Below are 23,249 nucleotides of genomic sequence, written 5' to 3' on the forward strand. Positions count from 1 at the left end.
CACCAATTATAGTGCTAACCAAGAGCTATTCGTTTCAATTTGTAGTTTTTTTTTAGTTTGAATGCGTACGAATGTCGCATTCGACACCAGAGAATTGCCCATATATATATATTATAACCATCTTCCGTGTATAAGCGAATGTATGAAATAACATTTTTAGGCATATTTTTTTCCATCAATTTATAAAAGTTTAAATTTGCAGTTCAAAGACCAAGTAAAAAGCCACCACAAAAACGTTAAAAAATCAAAATTGCGAATGATTTATATACCAATTATAAATATCTCATTTATTTATATTATGCAGTTTTATTATACATTTATTATAAGAGTTTTTGCTTGCTTATATAATCATTTATTTGTTGGTTGCTTATGTAATCTTAATTAATGTTATGCAAGCAACTTAGAAATCAAGTTTCGTAAGCAATCGAATTTTACTGGGTTATGTATCGAGAACATCGATGTGATAAATGTAAACACAAACGTTTTCATTTTGCATACAAAAGTTTTTATCGGCTTAAATATTGCATTTGATTATATATATATATATAAATACATAGTAAATTGAGTAAATATCGAAGCATTTTATCAATTGTATTGATTCACTTGCAATGGTTTACCTTTTTTTCTCTTTTCAGAAATGTTATTGGGAAAGCTTTCACATGTCTTAGGTAAGTGGTTTTTCGGTGCCTGTGCGTGTAGAGTTGTGTTGTGTTGCGAATGCCGTATTATATATTTTATTTTGGGAGAGAGCAGTTTGCGTGGGGTTATTCAATTGTATTAGCCATATGTAGTTTTACACGAATACACAATTTATACGGTTTAAGAGATATAAGCTTAAGCTAACCTGGCAGAGCCTTCAGGTGGCGAAATAAAAACGGAAGAGCTCTCAGGTCTTGCGCCAAAAATTTTGCCTAAATGTTCGTCTTGCTTGTTCTTCAACTTATTCCCCACTAAATTTTGAATTAACCCATAATGCCGAGGCCCAAAAACCCTCGCCTCGCCTTTTTTTCTAAATACTTGACGTTAGACAAAATATGCATTTTCATATATTTTACATATATGAATATGTTTGTAAGTATTTTTATTGTATCGTGTTTTGTTTGTTTATATTAATGCCTAATACTTAATGCTTTTTTGTAAATAAAACAAAAATGCCTTCTGTTTAGTATCTTGTATTCAATTGTTCTGTTTTTATTTAATTTTATAAGCATTTCTTATGTATTTCCTCAGCATGACACTTATGCATTTATATGTAGATACAAAATGCGAACACATAAAAAATATATACGTTACGTTTGCTTATTTTGATTGTTATTCTTTTTATTTTGTGAAAATTAATAAATTAAATTATACATATACTTCATATAAATGAAAGATCAGATGAAAAAATTTCCTTGCAAAAGCAACTACAATTTAAAGAGGCAATTACATTTCAAGTACACATGGCTTTTTGGGCTTTCTTGCAAATTATTTCAAAATAAATTCATATCGAACATCGATCAATAAAGCAAAAATGAACTATAAATTTAAAAATGAAAATCAATGGGAAAGCAGAAAAGTTTTAACTTTAAAGGAGCAGAACAAAATAACATGAAATTTAAAGCGAATTCATGAAATTAAATGGGCGGCTCTTGATTTTTTTCACCAGGCCCTTCTTTTTTAAGTGTTTAGTTGTAAATTTCCTTTAATAAATGTATTTTGCATTAATTTGCAGTATGCAATAGTTTTTCTTGTGTTGCTTTTCCATTTGATGTTCGTGACTCCCAGCACGCTTGTCGGGGTCTTGAGCCTTTCCACTCGTCGCCTTTCCGTTTCTCTTTTTTATAATACTTGAAATTTTTGTTGAAGCTTATTTGTTTCTGCTTAAATGTGTTTTTGTTCTTATTTTTTTGTTTGGGAAATATGTTTTCGTGTTTGCAGTGTGGTTGTTGTTGTAGCTGTTGTTTTTGTCGTAGTTGCTTTTACTTGCAGTAGTAGTAATGTGGATCCATGCTCAGCATAGCTCTCTCGGTGCATGGCGGCCTGCACTCTAACCGGAGGAGGCAATAGGGCTCTGCTGTCCGTCCACATCCTGGGCCTGGGCCTTATTCTGGCGCACCAATTCGGCGCGACGCTCCTGCAAAGATAAAAGAGAGTTTAAGGTAAGAATTATTTTGCAAGTAATGCAACAAAGTTTGCTAATAAGACGTAGTCCAAGGAAAAGGTTTAATTTTGTAGCAGAAACGTACTAGTTTTTGAACTTTTTCAATTTTTTTCTGTAATTCCTGTTCACGCTTCAGTTCGGCGGCGAACAATTTGTTCTCATAGAGGCGTGCCTTCTCCTCGAGCTTTTGACATTCCAATTGATCGTTCTGCGATTTGATTTCGGCAATTTTGATTGTGTTCTAAATGAGAGGATATAAGAGAAATGAAACCAAATAAATGATATGATAATGAGATCAAACATAAATATTTACATCTAGAATATACACAAACAAACACTCATTAATATGCTAATTATGTTGTTAACTGAAAAATTGTTTTAACTTTTTTGAGGGATGTATTTTTTCTATATTCAATTTTTCGGCTATTTAAATTTTAAACAAGAGGATGTCACGTCTGTTTTTCAGTTTTTCCTACTTGCTATTAAAGTGGAGTACTTAAATATATCATAAAATATGATATTTATTTATTTATATAAAGCTAGCGGCTGGTAAAATATGATATATATTTTCAAAAATATATATAATAATGTTATTGAATTTATGAATATGGATTTTTCGTACACCTATTTTAAAGATGTAATACCGATCGTATATAGTATTTCGCTTCCAATATCGAAATAGTATTGATTTTAAGTTTGAAGATAAATTCTTCGAAAACTTTGACCAGTTTTTAACTCAATACCTATTTAAATTAAATTAACATGAATAAAAGTAAGGTAGAAGCTTTAAATATATAATGGGTGATGAATATGAAGTGGTCTTTTTCTTAGAGACTCACATGCTCCTTTAGACGATCCAACATTTTCTTGATATTCTCATCGCGCAGCGATTGGGCAATCTTTAACTTCTCCTCGATAGCCTTTTGCTCATTGGCCTTCTGCTGCTCTAAAGTTTCACGCGTCTTCTCAATCTCCTGGGCATGGATCTGCAAGAAAACCAATTATTATAAATAGCAGAGTTAACTAATAATACAATGTACCTTTAGTTTCTCCTTCATATCGCTAATAATGGCTTCTCTCTTCTCCACATGCTGTTCCATTTTTGACTCCAGTTGCTCCTTGGTCTGAGTGATGAACTCATTAGTGATTTCATCCTTTTTGCGAGTGGCCTCCTCAACCTTGGCTAGCTTATTCGAGATATCGGCCATTTTCTTGGCCTCCAGAGACTGAAAGATAAAGTAACATGATATTTCGTTATTATTCCTAAATGCAAAACGGTTTTGGTGTAAGAAAAAATAAGATAACAGAGAATCATTTATATGTATATACTATATGTACTTACGATGCGACGCTCTTCGGCCGCCTTTAGCTTTTGCTCAATCTCCTCAACGCTGACGTTCTTGCCGGGGGTGACCGGACGCTTAGGCACGGCAACATTGGGTGCCGGTTCGGCCAGGATGACCTCATAGCTCAGGCCTCCACGGGACTTCTCCTGGCAGCGAATTTCAGTGGCTGTGTGGCGAAAAGAATAAGAGATGGAGGCTTGGTTACAGTAATTCAATATTTGTGCATTGGGGTGCCGCCTTGGATAGTTGCGGTTGAGGGTGGACGGTCTTTGGTTGTAACCCTTAGCTCAGCTTTTTATTTTTTTTCCCCATCTGAGCACAGTGACGTCATTTTTGCAGTTTCGTTATTCCCTTGCAAGGGGTATGATGATATTAGTCACGAAGTTTGCAACGCAGGGAAGGGAGATTCATAAAAAATATATATATATTTATTTTGGGAGCATCAACTATTATATGCAAGCACTAAGCAGCCGTTTTTGTGATAGTACTTTTTGGTACTGTTTGACACCTCTATGTATTTCTTGCTTAGTGATGCAAGGCATTCTGTCTTTTTTGAAATGCAAAAGAAAGTCAAAAAGATCTTAACACTTTTCTTATATGACTACAATCTAACAATCGTGTCTTAAGCTTTTGTAATTAGGAACCTTGACCTTATTCTACACAAAATTATATAGTAATTATAATAGCAAATACATCCTTAAGGAAGACATGTATCATTTCGCTTCCTGGCCCTTGCAGAAGAAGAAACCCGACCCCTATTGCAATTGCTTACACTCACCCTTAATGTCTTCCCCCGACAATTTCTTAACACTGGCAAACACAGCCTTGCCCTCTCCAGTCTCCGGCTGGTTTATGACCTCCAGAATGGCCAGCAGGGCAGGACCATCAGTATGCTCGCCGTGCTTCACTGTCACATGCACCTGCAACTCCTCACCGGTGAAGCCCATCTCATCACAAAAGGGGCACTTATAGCTCTGCGGAGCTTCGCCATTCTCTTGAATTTCGCCATGGAAGAATAGGTCGAAATCGGGCTGACTGTAAATGGCCTTCATGGGATGATAGTACATGTGGTTGAGCGTCGGACTATTGCGGCCTTCGTCGAAGCAGGGGCCGCAATAGGTGACCTCCGGTCCGCACAAACAGCACTCGTATCGGCGCCCCAAGCCTTCCTGGGACAGGCAGCCTAGGCACCTTAGTTGCAACGCCGGAAAATTGGAACTCATTTTGTTCAACAACAGAGCACAAAACAAAAAAAAAAAAGAAAACTGAGATACTGGATACTCCGATAGATATTTTTTCTAACAAGCTTTAACGATCAATATCGGCGAAAACTTTTGATAATATAAACAAAACACAGCACTGCTGGTTGAATGGGAAAAGCTCTGATGACTTGATTTCAAAAGTAGTATTTACATTTAAAAAAAAAAGGTTGATCGACCTGTCTAATATCTTGGAAATCTAGTTTTAGGACATTTACAAGGGAATATATGGGTTTTTTTTTGGCAGTCGATGTTTTTATTATTATTATTGTTTTTATTCAAATTACAAATTAATTCTTCATTCTGTTCGTGACTGCGCTTTTAATTGGATGATCCTTCAGTTTTAAGTACATCAAAAATCGATGTCATCGTTGATGATGGCATCTATGCCCTGAATGATACGGGCCATGGTCAATTCCAATACTTCAAAGTCCGATCTAGCTTCTGGAATTTCTGGGTTGACTCCCGAAGCCGATTCATTCGCGTTTCCTTGGTTACCAGCCCCATCACCATCCCCATTCGACTCGGCAGAGTCATCCATGAATGAAAATTGATCATTATTCGAATTGTTGGGCTCCTCTGCAGTATCCTTATCCTTATCTGCGTCTGTCGAAGGATTTAGATTATCCATTTTGTTCTTGTATACGTCAAGGGCCTTGTAAAAACGTAACATTTCATTCATATATGGCATCTGCACTGGCAAATTATTTGTCACTGTGCTTTGATGTGGTTTCCAGGAAATGATGGTTAATTTTTTCTGGCGCTCCGCATCCTGACTCTTCAGATCACCTAAGGAAAACGGCTCGAATGTCGATGGACCGAGCTCTTCATCTGCCAGCATTGAGCAAAGTAGGGACTCAATGAACGTCGTCTTTAGCTGAGTGTTGACGACGCGGCTGCGGTTTGTGGACTTGTTGCCCACCAAGAATTTGGAGCAGAGAAAGCGATTCTTGTCAGAGGCCTCAGTTTTCTCCTCATGGTCTTTGGTATCCTGCGAGACCTTCGGGTGCTTTGATGACCCGAGGGCTTGGCGATATTTGCCAGATCCCACCACGCCAGGAAATTCAGAGTCTTCGTTGATGATCAGTGTGCGACTGGTCTCCGAGGATGTGGCAGGGGTACGCACTGTCTCTGATCCATTGGAAGCGGGCAGAACGATCATTGCACCGTTCCGTTGAATTACGCGCATGGATGATGTGCGACTAAGACGTTGACGGCGCTCGCAGAGACCGGCGGCCACCTCATGCTCAATTAGATTAACATATTTCTCCGCAGTCTTCACAACATCACGACCACTCTGCTGCGATTGAAGCGAATGGGCCCGCTTCAGGATGTCCACACAACGAATGGGAAAGTCTGGGGCAGTTAGATTAAGCATTTTCAATTGCACCAGCAGCTGAGCCATGGTCAAGCCATCTTCGCAAAAGCCCCTGCGGGAATGGGTCGAGCGCCTTGCCTGCTCCGGCGGCAATAGAAAGTCAACAATAGCACGGCTATCTTGCGAATCCTGCTCCTCATCCTGCAGCGAGGCGGTCGGTGGCGTCATGGAGTTTTCAGATTGGTTATAGATGTACACCATATCGGCGTACTCGTTATAATCCCGATGGGAACGATGATACTTCGAGAGATGCTTGTACAATTGGCCGCTAGTCAGGCCACGGACATGGCACAGAGCACATTTGTAGCTCTGGAGCGAGGGGTTGTTTATGGAATATCTCTCGGTTTCGCCATTGAAGTACAGCTGGAGTGCGGTGCGTGTGTAATATACCTTTAGAGGATGGTAGTATAGATGATTGTCAACTTCCGGGCCAAGATTGGCGTCAAAGCAATCGCCACACAAGTTGTACGTTGTGCATACGGCGCAACTATAGCGGCGACCCGGAAAGTTGGACGCCAAACAGCTGAGGCACTGGAATCCAAAGTGGCGCTCCGGAGGAACTTGCTGACCGCTGGCCATTTCACTGAGGGGGGAAGGAAGGTTTAAGAAGCTATCCAAGCGAATTCTAAAACAAGTGCAGGGCGGCGTAGCACCTCTTTTAAGCTTGACAAATTTTAGCAGATTGGAAAAAAGGTACTTGACATTCGATAATCTTTACCAGAATGTGTATGTACTTACATATGCACAGTATTTAGTGAGAAATTCAGAAAATGGATGCCCTTTTCCAGAATTTCTGTGTTTACGAAATGCGATGCGATTCAAAGCCGGCAAGAGAGAAAAAGCTCTTGCCCTGCCTTTTGCACTATTTCTTTAGATTTATTTACTCAACTTACATGTATCGGAATAAGCCTTAGATAATGTAGGAATATATTCTTCAACTAACAGAAACTAGACGGCGGCCTTTTTAACAAATATTTTATGAAAGCTAAAGCTGGGCGCACAGGTTTGTATTTTCTTGACAGCGGTGCTGCCAACTCCGTTCGTTTTCTGATCGCGAAAATCCCAAAAAATTAGGGAGTCTTGCACGTGGATATTTTGGATTATTAACTGGTCGAATATTGTGAGTTTCTTTCAAAGTTTTGCCTGATTTATAAAGCAAGGCATCTTAAAAAGTGCTTTTAGGAATCTTTATGTTTACTTTTTAGAGTTGATATTAAATTTATTAACCAGAATTTGTTAGATATTAATACATATGCATTTATTTGATGAAGAATAATATTTTGCATTATTTATTCATGATATGGTTTTTCAACTTTATAAAAATGAATAAAGTTCGATGTCAGAGTAATAAAAATGTCTGCCTTATCAAACAAATGATGTTTGCGTAGTAAAGGTATTAATAATAATAATAATATGCTGTTTTAAAAAATTTTTGAGCACATACTTGACTTTTATAGGTTTCATGGAAATCTGTAACATTTCCACTGGAAGCTCGTGAAACCTACAACCGCAGGCTAAAAAAGCAAATTTGTAAAGAAATACATGAAGATGCAGGCCAAATGGAAACACACTCCGTTTTTATACATAGTATAGTTGGAATTGACATATAATGGATTTGCACAATTTTCATATTGTCAATTTGTTGCATAAAAACTTCGCCTTAATTTCAAAGCATTTATGAAATGTTTCAGCATCAAACATACTTAACATAAATTTAGTATATACCCCTGTACTCGACGAGTACCTGTAAGAGCAGCAGCATAAAATTCGTTCACATTCAGACCCACCAACACACAAATTGTTGACCTCAATTAAACATTTTTGCACCTTTTTCCGGAAGAAAAAGCCAGAAAGCGAGTTTTTATGCCACTTGTCCACAAAAGCGGAAATAATATGAGCAGTTGACATTTCGCATTTTTTAATTACAAAATCCTGACCAGAACGTGTGCCAATTCAGATCAAACAAGCATTTGGTTGGGGATAACATCCAAAATGACTCCTAAGGGGTTTGTTTTTGAATAAAACTATTTAATGGACCTCGAATCAAAAGGGGGAACATTTTATGTCATTATATATGTTTATACATAACATGTATAGAAATATAATCAAGCCTACGTATGTTATTTAGGCTTGATTTTTAAATCAGCTAAGAAACACTTGTTTTAAATGCTTAACTCTTTTAAACTTGCAGGGTATTATAAGTTCCGTCAGAACCTTATTACGCTATGAAAGAATCATTTCCGACCCTATAAATCATATATATTCTTGATCAGCATCAACTAACGAGTCAATCTAGCCCTGTCCGGAAGAAAACAAATTTTTTCCATTTTTTTTTAATTTTATAAGGGGTTACATCGTTAAAATGTTCAAAGATTGGCAAAATCCTTAGGTTTTAAACTGAGTATGCACATTTGTTAACCTATTAAAAACCAATACAGAAAAGCTTTCCGATTGAAAATAAATGAATTTTTGACTGAGTTATGGTGGATTTTCACTGCAAGGGTATAGAATTTCAACTTCCTTTGCTTGCTTGCTTTATAAATAAGAAAACTAGTAGTCCTTGGTTTTCTAATAGGCACAAAATTCGACTTGGCTATGAACGCTGCTCGGAATATTCAGTTCAAATCCAAATTCTAGAGCGAGCACAGCTCCCAGCTCAGTACAAAAATATTATTTTTATATAAAAATATCTTTCGGCTAGGTTTAAGCATAAAGTGATAATTTTTTATTCTAGCATTAAGTATAACACTTTATACATATTTTCATCTAGCAGTAAGGAGTCACCAAAAAAGAAGTAAGAATATTTCAAATACTTTTTATTTTAAGATTGTATTTCTAAGTTTTGCGCTCTTAGGACAAGAGAGTATCTGAGTTACGCGTCATGGAAGAGATAAAGTATCGGAACGAACACGGTAAAACCCAAAAGGAGAGTTCTCTAGAGTATCTAAGGGCTACACCATTTAAGAAGACGAAGGTAAGACTGAAAATTCCTAATCCTAGAAAGGACTTAACTAGTGATACCTCTTAGAATTAGGAGAATATTTATAAAACAATATAAGACAAATCGAAATAAGAAGAAACATTCAAAAAAAAGAAACCATCTGTCACCTACCACCCAGCCAGAGTAAGACCGATGATCCCTGTTCCTACAGTAGCCCTAACTTGTTATCCCTTTTAGCATTCTCCACACTTACGGATACAACATCAAGAAAACAATAATAATAAGAGAAAACCAAATAAGGCGGAGATTCACTCATATTCAACATACAGGCAGGACAGTCTTGCCAATGTCGGGTTCTAATTCCAGCAAAAGGACGCGGTTGAGAACGCGGTTGAGGACGCGATTGAGGACGCGGATGAGGACGCGGAAGAGGATTCGGACCAGTACGCAAACGCACCATACAAACAAATTAATAATAATATAGCAACTTTAATTATAATAAAAATACACTTACACCTAAAAAGTGCTTATTTGTTCATTGGTTCTATGTGGGCACTGCCGTTAAAATGAAAATTTCTATTAAACATAATTCGTTAAAAATGTCAGAATTTGACTAAAAATGTAGTCTTAAATCGATCACGTTGTTTTATAATATTGTATCGGTGTACCTGTGAATTTACCCAATAGTTATTTCGTTCAAGCTTATACATAAATAACAATATGCATAGCTCCAATTTGAGGACTCTCCACTCAAAAATCTAAGCTCTAATGCTCTCTCTCACCATCGTATTCCAAGAATTAAACTGGGTCCAATTAACATTTACATCTGAATCTCCATATATCAGGCGTCTCCACTTGAACTTTGCTAGCAACTTACTTCGTTAAAATTTACAAATATTGAACACAATTTTAATTACACTTTACGAGATAATAATAACGAAAAGTTTTGATATCACTTCCATTTTAAAATGTATGTAAAAAAGCATATGTAAAGCCAAATTTTAACTTAATAAAGTATGCAATAACTATTTTCATTATTTAGCATTAAAAACTTTTCGTTGAAACTCTTGTGTGTTCGTAAGAGCAAAAACTATAAGAGCCTTCTTCTGTTGCCACTTAAATAATTTTCATAAAAGCATTTTAATTTATATTTAATTGCTTTTATTCGTCTGAGTCAGCAGAGTTGTGATGTTGTCGTAGAAAGTGGATGGATGCATGGGCGTGGTGCCAGGCCAACTTCCTTCCACCTCATTATCCCCGTTTTGGAGAACATATCAAGGCAGAGAAACTTTATTGGTAGTACCACGCAAGCTCTGCTGTTGGCTCGAAGGTTTTAATTAAAATGTGCCAACGAAGGAAATTTGCTTTACAAATTCCAGAAGTAATAAAATATAGACTATCCGTTGTGCAGCAGAGCAGTTAGATCGATGTCTGGTTAACGACTTTACTTACTATTCAAGTTCAAATAGATGGCCACCATTTTGGATCACAGGAAAACCGGAAATAGTTGCTTATTTAGTGTCGAACTAAGCTGACAAATTGTTAAATCCTTTCAACTTTTTGGGGCTTTACTTTTCCTCTTCCAGTAAACTGAACGAATAGAGCAACTGAGCGGAAGTGAGAAGGACTTTGCAACTGTGATGCCGGCAACGGACTACATCCAAGCGACACAAAAAATGAATCATGAATGCCTTGGGCCGTTTCTGCAACGTGGTTGTCCTAGCTAAATGTAGTTTCAATTTTTGTCGCGTAGCGTGTCCTTTTTGGCATGCGCTGCAAAGCCAATATCAAACGGTGGCTGCTGTCGCTTTTAGGGTAAAACTCGTACTTGTTTTTCCCAGTTTTCGGCGACAGTTTTACGTCTGGCTGGTGGACATACAAAAAAACACACTCAACATCCTTCAGTCTTTTTGTCTGCCTCGCCTCGAAGCGAGTCGATTTGTGGCGCTTAATTGCATTCGGTTGCCAGTTGAAAACAACAATATGGCCAAAACGAGTGGATAAGAAAGGAAATTCTAAGAAAATCTTAGGCATTTAGCCTATTTGCACAAAGACAATCTACACATTCAGTTATATATCATGGTAGAGAATCATTCTAATGAGAAATATAGAGAAAATTCTATCATTGTCAAGTCATTGTTTCAATTGAAAAACAAAAGAATACATGGAAAAACAATTTATAATCCTTTACTTGGCATACCCAGTACTCAATATTTTCTTATAAATATAAACTCTACACAGTCCCTATACCAACAGTGATCTATGTATATTTGAAAAGCTGTATTCTTACACTTGGGTACTATATCCACAAAAGTGTGTGAATAATTTAAACATTAATGCAAATAGAAGAATTATAAAATAAGTATGTACATATACACTTCAATTTAGATCACAGTAGAAGTTACTAATCATAGTAACAGTCTATTTTTTCTTCACAATAAAAATATTTTCAATACATACAACTAGATGCCACCATAAACACTCTTGTTGAGATAGTTTTTAAAGATTTTCAGGTGCCTCTAAGGGGTAAACTTTCCCAGACCTTTGATTGCGAAAACTTACCTGTAAAGAAAGAGAAATAAATCAATAATTAGCAAGATAAACCAAAAAAGGAGGAGATAAATTGGAGACTTTACACAGTAAATTAACGATCTTCTTTGAATTTGTATACATTTTGATTAAGGAGTAAAGTTAGTTAAATCTTAGGTGGTATCTTAAATATCTTACAGCCAATCTATTATGGTTTTATTTAATTAATTTATATAAATGTATACAAAACTTGTATAAAATAACTTTCTATTGAGCATTTCGATATATTTTTATAATCTTATTTTACAGGAAAAACATTTCTTTTCCATCGGTTTGTTGCCTGTGACCTCTTCCGCTCTAGACACTTACATAACCAAATGGCAGAAGAAACCTCCTGCCGTTTCAAGCCACCTTTATTGCATTGCCTTTCAACACGTGACTGTGCAGAAAGTCTTGACTTGGGCTAGACATAATCAAATCGGAAATATATATATACATATATCTGTACTTATGTACATATATGCAGGTATATACTCCTTTCTTTTCGACAACTGCAAATGACGTCGTCTCGTAAAGTGTTTATTTTTGGCGATAAAAACCTGCCAACATGAAAAGTCCCTTGAAGGCCTGAAAACCAAATTTAAGTTATCAAGTCTCCTGGTTCGCCACTGCAGTATTTCTCCTTGGGAATTTGGCTTATGCGCTTTACAACTACATCCACTAACTTGGCTGTAAATGCATACATACTTGAAATAGTTTTTTTTTATATATATGGAAAAGGTCATAGCACTATTGATTTTCCAATAGTTTTCGCAGTTGCTCCATTGCACATTTCCTTGCCGGCTTTTCTGGTTTTACATGGATTGTAAACGTCGCGACGTTAAGTGAGCCCTCTAAACAGTTGGATTATTTGTTAATTAATGGAAGTTGTAATGATGTTAATATCAGTCCTACATTGAGAAGAGAGCTTAAGCTCTTCTCCCATATGTGTATCAGAAATCCATTCCATTTCCGATTAAACACACTCATCTCTTTTAGGTTTGTGGGTGAACTAAGATCTCTCTTTAATCATAAAACACATATTTCCTAAAAATCCACAAATTTCCTTTAAAATTGAAGCTTTATCTATACACAGCAACGAAAACATAACGTCAATGCCCTCGTAACCACTTGGGGAAGCCAACAAACTTGCGGGCTGGGCAAACAACAATCCTGTTTATAGGGGGAAATCCGCCCCATAGTTTGCACTGCTGGCAGCTAATAACAGTATCAAACCAAACAACAAAACAGTGCAAAGAACACAAGTACAAGTACGCAACTTGTATTATTTCCTACAATTCAGCAGTTGAAACGAAATTAGCAACAAAGCAAGCCCGCATTTCACCAAAAGTACAGAATTATTTCTGACGAATGTAAGCACGTGTGGGGCATTATTAAGGACAACAAATGGGCAAGGATACGCAAAGCAGAGTGGAAAAATTTAAGCACACTACAAGCGTCTAAATGAAGAAAACGGAACAATAGCACCCATTTACATGCTGTTGTTGCCATAAACGGAAGTAAAAGGGGGAAAACAAAAAAGAAAATAGGAAATGTGAAAGCTGAAAGCTGAAGGAATTTACACGAGCTACGCCCCAAGACTGAAAACTTAATTTCTGTTGAATGTGTCGCCGCCGGTTTTGGTGGATACACAAAGGAAATAAAGATGAAACGCTTGGGGAGGTCGAAGAAGAACAGCACAGAGAACGGACTAGAATTTTTTGTAAATTACCGTATGTTTTTAAATGTGTTTTACACAAAGATAAAATGTGTTAAAAAAAAGTTTTCTAACATCTGAAAGTTTTTATGCACGGGTATATCAATCAATGCTTGCTGGTCTATTGAAAGTCCTTAAAGATCAGGCAGGTCTGTACATATTCTTGATCATAATCTTAATTCTTATAAGCTATGTTTAAACTAAGAGCTAGGGCTTGGTAGCTTTGTAACATTATAATGTTTTTTAGACGTTTTGTATAAATTTTAGTGAGATAAACATAAATGTTACAAAACAATCTTTAATCTCGAATCGAATATTAGTCGCTTTCTGAATTCATAGTTTGTCAAACGATGTTTGCCGAGAAGATATGACAAGATCCCATATAAAATATAGACAAATATATCTCGCTTTTGAATTAAAGTACAGTTTGATACATTGAATATCTCAAAGTTTGATATATTGCAAATTTAAATATCTGATATTTTAGGTATATTTAGAATCAAATAAATCTGATTGAATTTTTCAAGCTTAGTTTTGGTAACCCCTTTTATATTTGTATAAAATCTTCTTTGGCTGAGTCCGATATATCAAACGGAATATAGATCTATCGTATAAATATCAGGTAAAAAACGATTTAGTTATCGATAATACAATGTCCTTATATACAAATTTTTGTCTGTCATCTTTGCTAGTATATCATAGCAAATGTTCAACTCCAATGGAACTTTTTTATTAAAATCAAAAGCAAAGTGTTCAGACAACCTGGTTCACCTATCTTCTGACTAAAACTTGATGTAAGTGATGTGTCATATAGTCTAGTCACCACTTCTCTATACTAAATCAAACCGACTAGACCTCGATTAAGCAAAAAACCCCATATTATTTCTGCTGGCGTAGCTTAATACAACTTTGTTGGAAACACAAAAAAAAAACATCAAAAATTCAGTATTCAGGATAACTACCAGGGCTCAGACAGTTAAGATCCGGTGTATATTGTCAATATATCCAGTGCATCTTAGTTACGCCTCGGGGAAAACATTTTTTTTGTTGCTTTGTTTTATAAGCGTTTAAATTAGTTTGTTGGTGTAACGCTTGTTGTTGCCTTTCTTTTTTTGTTGTGGTTGTCATCGCCGATTGTTGCAAACCGGTTCAGCCCTTGTGACCATGCCTGAAGGTCCTCTTTTGGTCCTCCTCTGCGCTCTATGTGTGTGTGTGTGTCCGTTTCCCCCCCTCTTGGTACCAAGATTGTTTTATGGCCAATAGCAATTTAGTTTATTAGCCGCCAACATGCAGGTGAAGTATAAATCCTCCCCCAGAGCGCAGGACTCAGCCAGGGCAGGCAGATTGTGTGCGTGCCCAAGGGGTGTGGTGGATTGTCGGTGGTAATTAAACCTGAAACTATGAAGCCTTATAGTGGAAACGTTCGTCAATGTGGCGCCGCACGTTGATATTTGCCGCAAATCGAATGCTTCATACTTCCGGTGGATTTTCGATGACGAATGAGCTCACCCAATGCTAGACTTGCCTTTAAGACAAACTCTACATATTATGTAAAAGGACATTTTTTTCGAAATTAAAATTTCCTAAAAGTTTTCTCCAAGTGCAACAAATTCTGCAGTAACAACGAAACCAGAAGAATATAAGGCTTAAGGGAGATATGTAGCTGTCAGAAAGGGGAGCTGCAGGCAGACCGCTTTTCAAAAGAAGGAAAATGTGTGAAAATCATACGTTCAATGAAAATATTTGCCATCATCACACAGGGGGGCAGGAGGTAGGATTCTAAAGCTGGGAACAAGGGAGAATGCAGATGGTGTCCTGCCCTTTAGCTATATATGTACATATATATGCAGAATTATGTTCCTCTGGGCTTAGACCAACCGCAATGCAATTTTGCGGTAACACACACATAGACTGTTGGCTTACGAGCAAGGACTCGTTCGTAGCAGCAGCTCACTTGAATGCGATAACAGCAGGAAAAGGTCCTTGCCATTTCCGTGCGTGTGAAATAATCAAGAGAATAAGAGCGCTCACATTTAATATTAGAAATAACTTTAAAATTCAGCAAAAATATATTATCTCATTCCAAGGAACAAATGAACCATTTTCAAAGAGAAGCAAAATGTAAGCACTTTATTATTGCCACAAAAACCCCAACTTTATTTCTATTATCAGGGTAAAATCAGTAATAAGCATTAGCATAGATAATTTCATCAGTCTGACCCACAACAACACATCTGAACACTCCCACACTGACGATATTATTACTATTCAATTGGCGTTTTAGCAAATTTTCATATAATAAAAGCAAACTCAGCACCAATTTGCTATATTTTTGGTATGCCAAGTTAGCCTCCTGCACTTCCCTCTAACCATATGCTCTATATCCTATATGTACAGCATATGCAAATGCCAAACTGCCCAGAGAGAGAGAGAGAAACCAGGACCAGTGTCCAGTAATCCTGATTGGGGGGGGAGGGAGATTGGTTTTGCTCTTGATGTTATCCTGGCACAAACATCCTGCCATGGCTTGGATAATTTGTCAGTCCAAGCATCATGGCAAGCTTTTTAGACCAAACTATAGCCCCTCCTCTGCTATCCTTGTTTCCCCATTTCCTATGTACCCATTGGCACTCTTAATGCATAATTGAAGTTTTCGGTGGTTCGAGCACAGAAAGTTTTTGCCTGTGGCCACACGGAAATGCTCCCCCAGAACAAACAGTTCCAGACAAATACAACTTTCAGCACTTGAAATATAAATATATTTCCTGTTTCTGTCAGAAGATTTCTATGGCTGAAGCTCAATGGAGAATGCAATTCAAATGCTTTAAGGTTATAAAGATATTTCATTTAATGTAAGAATTTCTATCAATAATCTACAATTACTGTTTAAAATCAATATATACAAATAATCGATATATTTCTCCAAAGGTTAACTATTTTAATTCGTTCCCCGCTGAAACCCACTGATTTCTATTTATTTATAACGCACATCTGACCTTCTTCTTTCACATTTAATCGCACGTTGGACAAAGTTTGCTTTCTTGATTAGATCTAATAAGGCATTGAAACTGTCTGATAGACAATACGTGCTCTCCGAGCAGACCAGGACAAGAATAATATATAATTTCTGGAGTAAATGAATCCAAGGCAGGTGAAAAAAGTAAGGGGCGAAAACTAAAACGTGGAACCACGGCACTGCCGACGGTACCCGAAGGACCAAATTGAGTCATTCTACCCACACTCTTATTTTATGTTATTTTTTGTGTGCGTTTCAGTTGTTGCTTTTGGCTTTTGTGTGGTAATAAAATGTCAAAATCGTCTGGACGGCGTCAGGGATAACGAAGTAGACTTGGCCAAAGCCCTTGACTCCGGCATTGGTTCCCCTAGGAACCTAGGGCGTATACGTGTTAAAATTTGTATATAATATTTTCCCTGTGCTGAGATTTTCTTTTTCACACTTAGGAATGTGTATCTAAAGAAAACCTTCAATGTTATACATCAGTAAAAACAGGGGAAAATATTTTATAACAAATGGAAAACTTTGATAAGTTTACCCATATTTTGAATATTAAATACAATCGCCTTTAACATTGATGTATCAATATTATAAAAAACAAGAAAGGAAACTAACTTTGGGAAGCCAAAATCTATATACTCCTGCAGTTTACAGTTAAATTTGCATTCTTTGAATCGATATTTATAGATATTTTTATATGACATATCAAAACATAAATACCACATAACTAAGCCAAAAGTGCATTAATTTTAATTCGGAAAGCTTTCCTATGTTAGTTTTTATTAGGTTAATAAATTTGCATACTCAATTTAAAATTTAAAAAAATTAAATTTTTTGCCAATTTTTTTAAATTTTAATGATGTAACCCCTTATAAAATTTTCAAAATTTGAAAAAATTTCGAAAATTTATATTTTGGCCGAACATTCCTAGATCGATTCAGCTGTTCATTCTGATCAATAATATATATGATTTATAGGGTCGGAAATGATTCCTTCATAGGGTTACAAGCGTTTGGCTGAAATTATAATACCCTGCAACGGGAAAACAAAGTGTTGAATATATGTTAACTAAGTTAACCTTATCATTCACTTTATTTAATAAACTTATTAATTTATACATGTGTAACATTGATAAAATATCTATTTATTTCTTGAATTTTCCTTCTTTAAAAGATAGTCCAGTTTTTTTTTAAGTACGATATTAAGATTTTGCTATTATATTTAGCATTTTATAAAATGAATAACCAGGAACTCCTTAATATGAGGGTAAAATACTTCATAAAATTAAATAAAAAACTATCTAATTTTTCCACCTATTCGAGTACATTTCAGGAAAATTTAAGGCTGCTTTTTTAAATTTGTATCGTATTCGTATCTAATACATTTCGGTCTTAGAACAAACACATAATTTTTATTTCATACTTACTTATAAATTTGACCTTTTTGATGAGTCGCGGCTGCTTAGAGCGGATTTTATTATTTTTCTTGATTGGCGCAGATCTTCTTGAGACTATCACAATATTTCAAAGTTGAGGAAAGCATGTATAGAATGTAGATAATATTATTATAAGGGTGATATGCTAAAATAGCATTCGAATTGGTAACAGTTTGAAATTTTTCGATGAAGACACAAAAGATAAGTCAAGGCAAGAAGACAACAAAATATTCAAAAAACAAAGAACTCAAATATTTAAATTAAAATTTTAAATGTTTAGGATATAGAGATTTCGATGTTTGCTGAGGATGAACACAGTGTAAACCTAATTTGTTTTTACATGATACTTTTATACGTTGCAAGGAGTAAACTCTACTAGTTATAATTAAGATCCATCTTTAAAGATTTATATGACGTTTTGTAGACCCTACATTATTCTATAACTTCTATATATTTTCCTAAATATTTTCCAAGCCAGGCAAGCAAGAATCTTTTCCACATTTACAATAATGCCGTCGACATTTGCAAAATGTTTTAAGGGTGATAAGAAAGGGTTAATGGAAAATCATTACACAAATGGAGGATGCTCATTTTAAACAGCTGTTGATGGTTGCTTTTTGTTTTCCTTTTAGCTTGAATAAGAAGATAAACATTTTTCTTCTTGTTTGTTTATTTCTGTTTTTTGCTGTTGCAACACAAAAATGAAGGGTATGGCTAACCACAAACCAAGGTCAAGCCAAAATAGTTTGAACAATAACATTTAATTTTTATTAAAAAGCTGGAAAAGGCAATCTGCCGAGTGTCCTTTATGCGTATAAGCTTTTATGCTAATTACATTGAAAGTGGTTTCACAGAAGATAAGGCAAAGTGAGAAATGAGGACGCCAGAAGCTAAAAGTTTCGGTGGTCTATGAAAGCCACTTGGGTACATCAACATTTCATGGTCGAAGGAAGAAAGTCCTTTTAATATTTGTACTATCTGCTAACAGCAGAAAAGTATGCAATGACTTTGTTGGGATATTTGTGAAAGTATACAAATCAAATTATAAGGGAGTAAATTTATTGCATTTTTCAAATAAATACAGAAAGAATCCTAGCTTTTGATCTGAGAACGTGCCCAATCTAAAAATATCTCTGAATACAAAATGTGTTTTTTGCAATTTACAAGCATTTGAGGAAGGGGGGTAAAAGTGCAGTCATCAAGCATTTATATCCAGAGGCCAGCATTGTGCCACCATCACCATATACCATGGTACGGCAGAAACGAGCGCCATATGCGAATGTCAGTGTCATTGTTGAAGTGTTTAATTTCTGGCTTGTCATGGCAAAGCCAGAGGGGGAGGAGGATGTGGATGGGCGGCGTAATGAGAGTGGAAAGCATGTATGAATTATTTAACAGCCTCCAGCGGAGAGGAGAAGGTAAAACATTTGACATTTGATGGGAACTAACTAACCCAACTAAGGTACGAGTAATTTCTCTCCCCAAAAAGGATAAATGGAAAAAAACCTAGTGTAAATGCAATGTACACCCAAACAAAGGAGAACAAAAATGCGAAATAATAAACCCAAACATAAGACCGAATGCTATAAAAGGGAAATGTTCCTGAAACAGTATACCGAAAATGGGGGTGCTAGAGTTGAAAGAAAATTGAATTAAGGCAACAGACGGCGAAACAGAATCACGTAGGATGCCAGGGGAATACAGACATTGTTCCCTCCAGAGGAAACTCCAGAAAATAAACACGTTTTGTCTGTAGAATATCTACCCATATCAGAGCTTAAACAACACATCAGGTGGAACTGTCGTCTCGAGTCACAAGACTCATTTAGTGTCACAATAATAGTCTCTCATAATAACACAAAATACCATAAGTTTAACATTCTCACTCCTCTGTATTGTTTGATTGACTGATGATGACATATAGCAATAGAGAGATGTCTCCTCTGTCCACTTCCTTGCCATGTTTATTGACCAATCTTTCATCACATTATCAGTACATGTAAATATTCAAGGAAACAAAAGTTCAAGTCCAATATATATTGGCTTTCACTGGGCTCACTGTCGCTGAAATTTGAAATTTGTAAGAGCAAAGGCGAAAGCCTGGGAAACCAACAAAATAAATGAAAATTAAGTTTCGTTATGTATGCGTCTGTTACGTGAGTAACATGCACAAGCCGCCGCCGGCGGAAAAACAAAAGAAAAGCGCAGGAGCCTACTGGTGCTGGGATAATATGGAAAAATGTTACCCAGTACGTGACAGAGTGTCCCCACATAATATACTACCACCCAGAGGATGCTGTTCCAGGAGCAGCAATGTGATCAACATATATCCCGCAAACCGAGTTAAAAAAGTTGCTCGGAGGCTTTGCCAAGAATACAGAAACTAACTAAATAAGATTACGTTTTCTGGGGCAAGTTGATGGATGTGGAAGCAGTACTCCAGAGTATCCAGTGTTTCCAGAGACTCTTATTTAACATTGACCAATAATTACTGGATAGAACAGATGGTCTTTGCCGAATACTTTGAGTGTTTTTGTAAACTTGTTTCATCTAAGTTTGCATATGCTTTGTGCATATTTTGTGTTTCTTCTACATATGTCTTTCAGTCTATTCAACATACTTTTTAAAAGTATACCAATTTCCTATATAAACACCTTAACCCTATTCAAAAATATGAAAAAATGCTCGACTTAGTCATCATACATCCGAATTGCTGCTTTTTTATTTGAAGAATGGCAAGCTTCAATACATTAAAAAAAAATCAATAATGGATCAATATGTCTATGCTGACATCTTAGACCTTCCAGCAGGAAAACGACCAAGGAGGTAAATGCCATGGATAAGGACGCAGCTCCCAGACATAATCTCTATGGAAAATCTTTTAAGTGCTGTCGGAAAATATGACTCCAAATCCTATTGTTCACGAGCAATGTAAACTTCTTTATGAAAAAATACAAAAAGGAAGAATGCACGAGTTTGATGAACTCAAAGACTAGACGTTATGCCGCATTTGTTGCGACAAATATCAACTTTTATGTAAAGATGTAAAGTAAACTCAGCAATTTAGTTTGTGAATTAAATATGATTTGTTTAAGTATTTATTAAAACCTAGAAAGCTAAATTTACCTATAGTCCTAAAACGTACAATTGCCGGAATTAATTAACGAATCCTATTCCCCGCTTTAATCTCACGAATTCATTTATCATCAACCCTTCTTGGTTTCATGATTTCAAATTTAATTCCTTTTTACAATATTTCTATCCTCGAGCCTTTCATCATTAGGCAGAACCCTTGATTTCGTATTCGTTTTGCACTTGCGATGCCACTAATTGTCACAGACTCAAGGGGGCATGCCACACCAGCATATTTCTCCCCTTTATTTGTGGGGGAAAACACTTAACCTTCTATATAACCCCTCTTTTATACCTCTTTCTGCTCAATGTTCTAGCCTTTTTCGCCTTTCGTTTGGAAAATTTGATTTCCCTGCTACGAAATTGCTATTAAAAAAATTATTTTTTTTTGGCTGCTGCTACTTCAATTTGTTGGCAGCGGAAAGCAAGCCAAGTGCTGAAAGGAAATTGGGGGGAATCCTTTTTTTGTATATGTATTCACAATTTCTACTGGTAGATTGCCAAAAAGGAAATTTTACTTTTGGTAGCAAATTCAATAAAGAACCAGGAGGTCACGGTTTTAAAATTAATGTATGAGAACACGAACGGTTTCTAGTTCTCATAAAACGTAAAAGTAATTAAAAACTGACGAGTTATTATAGCCAGAATTACGTGCCTTTTATTAAAAGCTCTGAAATCAAATTTCATACGCTCTTTTGGAATGGCTTTTTCGAGTTTGTATGTACATATATCTTAATAAAGATAAATTGCAGGGCAGAAAGGACAATGAAATCCAGAGTGACAAATCAACTCAATGTGACATATGTGAGAATTTAATGTGATTTATTTGGCATGCTGTTGCCAGGATCTGAATGCTTTTGGGTTGGAATTTTCACTGGCTTTAGAAACTAAATATAAATGCATTTATCTAATAAAGATATGTGTCCCTCATTTACCAGCTGCGATAATTAATAGAATATCAACATTAATTCTAATCAGTATTTGCAGAGAGTGACACCTGAATAGCTTTCCTGGTAAAAGCAAAGTAGATTGTACACAGGACCTCCTGAACTTATCTTCTGACAAAAAGGATATAGTATAGTTTTGATTTATTTATATTACATCGAAAAGGAAAATCCCCGAAAACTACAATTTTGCGTGCATAGTTTATTATCGTAATTCAGAAAACGTTTATCTTAATTGGTTTAGTACAAGGTTTGCGCACTTGATATATAATTACAACAATTTCAAGGTATGCATTGTACCCAGGCACCTAAATACTCGATGCCCCATCGCCTTCATCAAAATAATAGGCAAATTCTCAATTTTTTTCGCATTTTCTTTTACCACTAAAGCACCGGTCTTTACTTGACGCTTTTCATTGATACCCTTTCCAGGGTGAATAAACATTAGAAGGACACGTTCGTAGTGTTAATAAATAATAATAGTACAAAAAACACTATAATTCATATTATTTTTTACTGTTAATTAGGCAAACTTAACTGTCTAGTTTATCATGTTCCGTAATTAATAAAAACTCTGGAGCTAAATCTTTAATACATTCTAGCTGCCATAGGAACAATCTATATCATTTTATTGACCAATTAATTGTTCAACAAGGGTACCAGCACTTCGGTTTGAATAAAACCTCGTACTTTTTTTTCTCGTTTTTATATAAGAGGCGGTTAATAAATCAATAAATGCCGTCCTTTGTCGTCACTTTGCTTGTGTGTTCGCTGGTCCGTGTGCATATTGCGCAATCGTATCGCTTAAAATGTATGTGAGTATGTGTTTGCGATTGTTTGCGGCGATTACTCCAGCTTTAATATTCCAATAAAATACATATAAGTAGGTAAATCCAATCATTATTGAATGCTCTCCTTATTAAGACATTCCAAAGGCATAAAGTGCAGCAAGGAGAGGGCTTTCTTTCGGCTGTATTGTGTGTGACGACTACACTTCAATTTCATGCCTAAATAAGTTGGAATCGTAGACTCCCAGCTCCGACATTGGATTTCAATGGTGACTCATCGGTTGCCGGCTGACTGGCGCCCCATGCGATGTACACACGCCGTGTAACAACGCAAGCAAAATACCGAAAATAGTCTAGTTCCCCGGCTGGTGGGGCAAACAAAATTATTATTGCCTACTTTCTAACGTTTTATATAGATAGTTTTTTATCCTTTGATTCAGCCAAATTACAAAAATGTAAATGGATTTTATATCCTCTTAAAATGTGTCAAAAAATATAGATTATGAAGAGTATTTTTTTATTGAAAATGACTTTGTAGCATCATTCTATACACTGTTTCTATTGTTTTCACGCCCTCAGCAA

At 36.0% G+C, this 23,249-nt stretch overlaps 2 protein-coding genes and 1 long non-coding RNA gene across 8 annotated transcripts in view; 1 reads left to right on the forward strand and 2 right to left on the reverse strand.

The window, feature by feature from the left end:
* Positions 1–260: 260 nt before the first annotated feature.
* The window catches only part of stai (stathmin), a 33,136-nt gene continuing 10,147 nt past the window's right edge, over positions 261–23,249 (reverse strand). The window contains exons 2-7 of one of the 6 annotated variants that reach the window (XM_020954561.2): positions 17,795–17,878; positions 3,486–3,655; positions 3,184–3,369; positions 2,983–3,129; positions 2,229–2,384; positions 261–2,116 (exon numbers count right to left, since the gene is read on the reverse strand). In XM_020954561.2, the coding sequence (XP_020810220.1) occupies positions 2,030–2,116; positions 2,229–2,384; positions 2,983–3,129; positions 3,184–3,369; positions 3,486–3,655; positions 17,795–17,878 (830 nt within the window). In that variant the 3' untranslated portion in view covers positions 261–2,029. Of the gene's footprint in view, positions 2,117–2,228; positions 2,385–2,982; positions 3,130–3,183; positions 3,370–3,485; positions 3,656–4,267; positions 4,924–17,794; positions 17,879–23,249 lie in introns of those variants that run through there. The other 5 variants (XM_020954560.2, XM_020954562.2, XM_086841027.1 and 2 more) reach the window with 5 other exon arrangements.
* LOC110185612 (uncharacterized) lies at positions 4,982–7,158 on the reverse strand. The gene is made up of 2 exons (XM_020954559.2): positions 7,020–7,158; positions 4,982–6,709 (listed from the first exon to the last, which is right to left on the reverse strand). Exon 2 carries the CDS (start codon positions 6,703–6,705, stop codon positions 5,101–5,103), a length of 1,605 nt encoding a protein of 534 aa, XP_020810218.2. The 5' UTR covers positions 6,706–6,709; positions 7,020–7,158; the 3' UTR covers positions 4,982–5,100.
* LOC110185614 (uncharacterized) lies at positions 8,741–9,590 on the forward strand. Its single transcript, XR_002319799.2, has 4 exons — positions 8,741–8,920; positions 8,981–9,100; positions 9,155–9,250; positions 9,305–9,590. It is a non-coding gene; the product is annotated as an uncharacterized LOC110185614 (long non-coding RNA).

This window comes from Drosophila serrata, unplaced genomic scaffold, assembly GCF_035046125.1.
Source record: "Drosophila serrata isolate PLE 108 unplaced genomic scaffold, ASM3504612v1 contig_100, whole genome shotgun sequence".
Classification (NCBI taxonomy): domain Eukaryota; kingdom Metazoa; phylum Arthropoda; class Insecta; order Diptera; family Drosophilidae; genus Drosophila; species Drosophila serrata.

What these genes read in the sequence shown, in the direction of transcription:
- LOC110185612 (XM_020954559.2), bottom strand. Translation starts at nt 6,705, where the DNA reads ATGGCCAGCGGTCAGCAAGTTCCTCCGGAGCGCCACTTTGGATTCCAG.